We start from the raw sequence: 7,262 nt of genomic DNA on the forward strand, positions 1-7,262 counted from the left end.
TGTGTGTGTGTGTGTGTGTGTGTGTGTGTGTGTGTGTGTGTGTGTGTTTCTCTGTAGCGAGTGCTCGTCAGGCTTCTAACATATCCCCCTGTGTGTGTGTGTGTGTGTGTGTGTGTGTGTGTGTGTGTGTGTGTGTGTGTGTGTGTGTGTGTGTGTGTGTGTTTGTGTCAGTGTTGTAGTCGAGTCCGAGTCCGAGTCCACACCACCCAAGTCCGATTCCGAGACCGAGTCCGAGTCCAGTTTTGATAAAAAAAGGTAAAAAAAACGGGAAAAAGGGGGAAAAAGGGAAAACATCGCAACAGTGCATCGTAGACATTCGAAAGTGTATAGTCTGACACGGCTTGTTGAACCAAATGAGAGAGTGCTAGTACCTTCGAAGTGGTAGAAGAAGAGAAAGAAGTGGTAGAATAAGCCCAAAGGGACGAAGTGACAGCAGATTCAAACCAAATTAGGGACAAGAATCTTAATCGAGCCATTGAAAACGTTACAAGATTAGGCCGTGTATCTAGAAAACCTAGGAGTTTTAGTTTTAAATTCTTGTAAACTGCGTGTTACAATATATACAGTTGTGTACTATCAAGAGTAGATAATAACAATCTTGTTATTATTGTTATTTATAATTATTGTTGTTATACATTATTGTACACATACATTGTTGTTGTTATACATTGTTATGCATTATTGTTATTATTGTTGTTATTGTTATTACAAAATTGTTATTATCTACTCTTAGTACTATGTTAATGTATATAGTGGCCTCGAGCCGGCCTCGACCCGAGTCCTTGAGTCCGGCGGGCTCGAGTTCGAGTCCGAGTCCGAGTCATTGCACTCCGAGGCCAAGACCAAGACTGAGACCAAGGAAAACGGTCTCGAGGCCGGTCTCGAGGCCAAGACCGGCCTCGAGACCTACAACACTGGAGTGTGTGTGTGTGTGTGAGAGAGAGAGAGAGAGAGAGAGAGAGCGCGCGTGTGTGAGAGGGCGTGCGTGCGTGCGTGCGTGCGTGCGTGCGTGCGTGCGTGTGTCTCTGTGTGTGTTTCTCTGTAGCGAGTGCTCGTCAGGCTTCTAACATCTCCTCTCTCTCTCTGTTTCTCTGTAGCGAGTGTATTGAAGAAGCGAGTGTCTGGCACGCCAGGGTTGCTGCGGGATGAGGCAGAAGTCGGCACAGCTAGCCTCGGCACTAACAGCGACTCAGGAGGCTCTGAGCAGAGCGTTGACACGGCGGCGGCGGCGCGGGTTCAGCTGAGGCGGCGAGACAGCGATGCCGACATTAAAGATCGCATCAGCGTCGGACAGAAGGTGAGTGAAGGGCAGGCGTGTGGGCGGGCAGGTGGGTGGGCGGGCGTGTGATCGGGATATTGTGGGTAGGCAAGTGGATGGGCAGGCTGGGCAGTGGGCAGGCTTGTGTGGGTGGGGATGTGGGCGGGAGGTCGTGTGGGTGGGCCGAGTCGTTGATTAACAAGTGTTAATTGTAACTTTTATAGATAGGCTAATTATTCATCTTACTGAGTCGTTCATTAGCGATCATTCATTGTGGCTTCGTAGATGAATTAGTCATACATCTTACTGAGCCGTTGATTAACAAGTATTAATTCTAACTTTTATAGTTAGGCTAATTGTTCATTTTACACTGAGTCGTTCGTTAACGATCGCACCTCGTTGCTTCGCTGCAGGAGAACAGAGTGAGTCGCCGCAGCAGCAGCTTCCTGCCCGAGTTCTTCCAGCAGAAGCAGCGATTAGTCGAGCGCAGCAGCGACGAAGCGAGCGACAAGCACGTCGCCGGCGAGCAGCTGACGGTCGGTGGCGCCCCCTTGCCGCTCATCATGACGCCGACGAAGGAGAGTGCCGCGTCGGCTCTCCAGGTCACACACTACATCAACGCGCTGCTGGTACGTTAACCCGAGGATGTGAAGTCGTACTGCTCAATGTTTTTTTTTAACTCACGTACTCGAATGAGAACCTGTCGTAGCAGGATGTGATGTCGGTATGCTCGATGTTATTCGAAATGAGTCGACTCAGTTCATGAGAAACTCACTTACACACTTACTCGAATGAGAACCTAATATTTCGCGTTGAACACTATAAACATGCCATGGCCGGAGGCGAGCATGGTTAGGCTAAAATCATTGTAACAAATAGCACTGTAGTTTCCAGCACATGGCCACACCAGCCGTGTTATCTGCTAGGGTTGCATGTCATCGTGCAGCCACACTGTGTGGCAGCCGTGTTATCTGCTAGGGTTGCATGTCATCGTGCAGCCACACCGTGTGGCAGCCGTGTTATGTGCTAGGGTTGCATGTCATCGTGCAGCCACACTGTGACAGTGACAGCCATGCTGTCTGCTGCTGGGGTGTGCCTGGGCTTCACGCCATGGTAAAAAATACACGGGAGCGATGAGCGATTTGCTCTTCAAACCTCCGAAATCGCTCCCGTGAGGCTCAAAATAGCTCCCGTAAAATTTTTGACGAGAGCTATTTTTTCCACAGACTTTTGAAAAAGAGTTCCCCTGAAAAAAAAGTATATTTTTTTTCCTGGCAGCCACACTGACAGTGACAGCCATGCTGTCTGCTGGGGTCTACCTGGGCTTCACTTCACGCTTGGCTTCACTTGCAGAACGTGCTCATACAGCAGCACACAGAGCTGGAGACGCTGCGAGTGCAGCTCATGCAGAGTCAGGACCAGATGGGCCGCATGACGACCGAGAACAGCCGCGAGGCGAAGGAGCGCAAGTCGCAGTTCCGCGCCAACCAGCAGCTGGAGGAGCTACGCAACCTCCAGGTACGCTGCTCACCAGGTGGCGCGTCGGTGCTCACTAGGTGGCGCGTTGGTACGCTCCGAAGCGTGCAACGAGGTCGATCATGCATGGGTTGCACACGATTTTTGTTAAATTTCTCAATTCATTTTGTGTTTTTTTTTGTCGTTTTTACTCAGCGATACCTGGTCAGTGCACAGCACTGGTTTTTACAGAGGCCAGAATGTATTTGCGAATTGCTTTTTGTTAGGTGCTAGCTCACAAGTGCGTTCAATTTCTCGTGTAATGGATCTCAGTAAAACGTGAATGAGTTGGTTAGAGCGGAGGAAAATTTTTATATGTGACAGCAATCATATCAAAAGGAGTGGTCAAGAGAGATGTAGACATCAGGGGGCCAGTTTCACGAAGCGTAATTAAGTCCTTAATTATAATTAAATCACTAATCATGATTAACTTCTCGTAATTAAATTGAAGTGAATGTTTCACGAAGCGTAATTAACTTTAATCATGATTAAAGGAACAGTAGCCTCTAGGTTCTAGGGTTATTTTCAGCTAATTTAGGTTATAATTGCGCTACATAAAAAGTTTCATAGATCAATCACCATTAGAAATTTTTTTTTTAAATGTTTTAAAACTAACGACTACAGTTTGATTACGACGACGGTGGCGCCACTCAAAGCGCACGATCTGAGAGAAGTTGCGCAAAACCACTTTCCCAGCCAAGGGCTACAGCCGAGGTATTTCTTATTATTCATTTAAAAGCAAAAGGATTGTAATATCTTATAAACGACATATAGTTTCAGTTATAATATGGATAAATTTGCCCGCTAAAATGAATATCGTTTGGTTAAATAGCATTTAGGTATAAAATAATTGCACTTTTGTGATTAAGCCCTCGGTCATTACCTGCAAAATAAAAATGCAAATACGCCAACTTTTCAGGGTGGCAGCACGGTCGCGGGTGTCATGGCGCCGTTCAAATTTCGTAGCGTTGATGTGTAAATAATTAATTAAGTATCTGGTGACAAATACATGTAGGTATAGACGATTTGTTATACAGTAAGTACAGTTGTATGCAGTAAAATCCTAGAGGCTACTGTCCCTTTAAGTTCATTACAATATTTAATTCTACTCAAGAGCATAATTAAATTCACTAATCATAATTAGTTCTAATATACGTTCATATAATAAGACATATAAGTTATATAAGTTCTTCTCCATTGTTGTAAAATTAGCTTTTCGTTTTTATGGATGTTGATCGATTATTTTCTGGTTGAATAAGCACTTGACTTGCGTTGTCCGCCATTTTGAATACAATGTAATTTATGTAATTATTCGACTAACTATGTAATTAAGTCGGCTAATTATTTGATTAGTTAATTATGTAATTAAATCCCTTCGTGAAACAGATTTTTAATTATGATTAACTAATCGTAATTACGGTCTGAAATGTCATTGCTAAGTTAAGTGCTGTGCGAAAGTCATGACATTTTAGAGTGTACGATATATTTATGATTGTTAACTATTGATATTTATGTAATAAGCCATATCGGAAAGTCCCCGCCGCCATATTGAGATCAGATAAGAGGGGGCATAAGTTGCCCTTTTATAACATAGTTATGATAGGGCTGGTCTAGGTTTTTAGCTCATCTGACGTAGTCAGATGCAGCTGGTAGAATCGCATGATCGTGCGTTCGTCCGTCAACAGTTGGGCACAAATCTTAACCGCTCGACGTACGGTCACGATATTCGGGACGTCGGGGGGATAGTGAAAAGGACTCGGGATGACAAATTTGGGGGTCAAGGGTCAAAGGTCAAGATGTGTAAACGGAGGGGGAATATTTCCCCCTTAACTTAAGGTATAGGAGGAAATACGGAATTGCAGCACAAATCTTAACGGCTCGACCTATGCTCTTAATATTCGGTGTATAGTGTGATGGGCAGGAAACCCATCACCAGTGCGAAATTGGAGGTCACAGGTCAAAGGGCAGTGGGGGAAAGGTCAGATATCAGACATTTTCTGAGGACATGGCCTAATGGACAGAGCTAAAAACGTTTATGTTTCAGCGCTGACCTACCATTTTTATCACTTTATTGAAAGGACCATGAAATGTGCTTTCCACTGACGTGCGAAGAGTAAGCGTCTGATAACCTTATGACCCTCAACAGGCGGGTTAAACATGGATTCCTGAACTGCCTCAATGATGTCACAGTGTTCTCATATTTATGGCACATCCATAATCTAAAAAGCCAATAGCCCTGATACCGAACGGAGTACAGCCCAGGCGTCATCTAAAAGGTCTTGATTGAATCCCATCAATTAATTTTTTATTATTACCATGTTTTCTGTATTTTTCTATCTTATCCATTTAACTATTTTTTCCAATGTAACACAAATATTTACACTGATTATTTACTAACAATTTAATACAACAATAATATTTTTTTTAATAGGTTAGGGTTAGGGTCACAATGCACCTAAAACAGGAGTTTCAGCACGCGATTTGAATCAACCAAATGGATTTGGAGGTATGCAAATGCAGAAGGGTTTTTTTGGCCTGGAAGATGAATGTGTAAGCGCTGCAGCTTCGTATCTCATATCTTCGCCTAACCCAAAGGTGTGCACTAGCACACTTAAATGTTACTTTATAACCGTCAGCAACAGACTCAGATACCCAGCAAGCTCTGCGGCTCTTGTTGATGCTCTAATTCTTTCACTAACATCGTACTTCAATCACAGGTCTCTTTCTGTTTACAGAAACATTTACAAATATGATGTGTCATTTGGATATTTTGAATTAGGTTAATGCAAAAACTAAAACCACGAGCTTACATTAATTCATGTATACCACCTTTTACCAGAGCGCGCCTCGGCCATATTTTATAACGCCCTTTTTCTCGACTTTAAATAGTGCACAGCTGGACTTCTCCGAAGTCACTATAACGTGGTCGTGCCTTGTCGTTAGCCGCGAGGAATGCATTAATCTCATTGTCTTCATGGTTCTAGAGACAATCAACAAAGAACGAGTGAGGCACTGCACGGCGAGAAGAAGATACAGCGCGACGAGTACGCAACAGCGACGCAGCGACATACAGAAGCTCAAGTATGACAGCCGTGTTGAGCAGCGCCAATCTAGTGCCATACATGACATGATTACACGCACACCGCACATACAAACACAATGGCACAAAACGCAACGCACCGTGTGATAAAAATAGTGATGCCCCCCTGGTACGTGATCGCATAGGCCCACAGTGGTCGAATGTGACTAGAGCCGGACTACCATAATACAATAACACGCAAATCATTAACTAATTATGATAAATAAAGACAACAACGAGTACAACGGACATCACAGCGAATTACCTCTCAAACCTCATATATTTAGGCACCCACATGCATGCGCTTATTAGCATGAGAAGTGACCTCGTCTCCATTTCGCCTGCGTTGCCTCGAGCGACCACCGCGGCTCTCAATGCCTCGCCAGCCCGTGTGCCTGCACGACATAAATCTCTCACTCCGCACGTTGCCCTAGCTGACACTCGGACTTCAATCGCTCCTGCGGCGTTGCTAGGCGACACCGTTCTCATCCGCGCCGCTCTGCTAGGGCACACCGGTCTCTCATCTCGCTACGTTGCTAGCGACACCACGTTCGCAATCTCGCGCGTTGCTAGTACGAACCCGCGGCTCTCATCTCGCGCGATTGCTAGGCTGCGACAGCCCGCTCTCATCTTACGCGTTGCTAGTCGACACCGGCTCTCAATCTCACGCGTTGCTAGGCGACACTGATCTCATCTCGCCGTGTCGCCTTGCTTTTATGAGCAGATGCAGCCAGGTCAGCAGGAGGATCTGTCAAATGCAACGCGAGCCTGCAGCTACAGTAACATCGTCTAAGCCCACAGCAGTCGCCCGCAGGCGTCCTCTGGCGCGGCGTGCGGAAGCTCGTCGGCCGGCTCGTCGACAAACATTCCACCGTGACATGCACTACCGGCACAGATCACGTGCCCCCTAGAGCGAGTTTGAGCGGCGCTGTCCGACGTGCAGCCCACGAGCTTCTCCGAGGAGGATCACAATCCCCGCTCCTCGCGACGCTGCCGGCGGGCGCACCCGCGCGGCGCGCGGCGAGCGCCTCGTGCATTTCACAGCGCGAACGAACGAGGCGCGCATGGCTCACAGCCAGAGCGAGGTGGCGCTGCCGCGGCAGCAGCTTCCAGCGAAGCTCGCCGCCGAGACCGTCGGCGACGCGAGCGCGGCGAGTTCTCGCCAGCCAGCAGCTTCAGCGCCGGCCAGAAGGTGTCGCCGGTGCAGCAGATGCTGCCGATGAAGCTGTCAAGCGGCGCGGCGGCGCGCGACGAATCGCGCCAGACGCTGGTGCTGCATGGTCAGCAGCTGCCGATGAAGTTGGTCCGAGTCTATCAGCATGTCAAAGAGCCGACAAGGAAGCGGCAATGGGGGGGGGGGCGAAACATGCAAGAGCAAAGTCGACCCCAGAGGAGGTGATCTACTTCTGA

General features: G+C 47.1%; 1 protein-coding gene across 1 annotated transcript in view; it reads left to right on the forward strand.

Annotated features, from left to right (window-relative positions):
- The window catches only part of LOC106806118 (rho guanine nucleotide exchange factor 28-like), a 165,404-nt gene extending 158,142 nt beyond the window's left edge, over positions 1–7,262 (forward strand). Inside the window, exons 18-22 of the mRNA XM_014807972.1 lie at positions 1,098–1,297; positions 1,672–1,887; positions 2,612–2,777; positions 5,758–5,886; positions 6,667–7,262. Coding sequence (XP_014663458.1) covers positions 1,098–1,297; positions 1,672–1,887; positions 2,612–2,777; positions 5,758–5,886; positions 6,667–7,262 — 1,307 coding nt within the window. The remainder of the gene's footprint in view (positions 1–1,097; positions 1,298–1,671; positions 1,888–2,611; positions 2,778–5,757; positions 5,887–6,666) is intronic.

The sequence above is a fragment of the Priapulus caudatus genome, unplaced genomic scaffold, assembly GCF_000485595.1.
Source record: "Priapulus caudatus unplaced genomic scaffold, Priapulus_caudatus-5.0.1 Scaffold143, whole genome shotgun sequence".
Taxonomy (NCBI): Eukaryota; Metazoa; Priapulida; class Priapulimorpha; order Priapulimorphida; family Priapulidae; genus Priapulus; species Priapulus caudatus.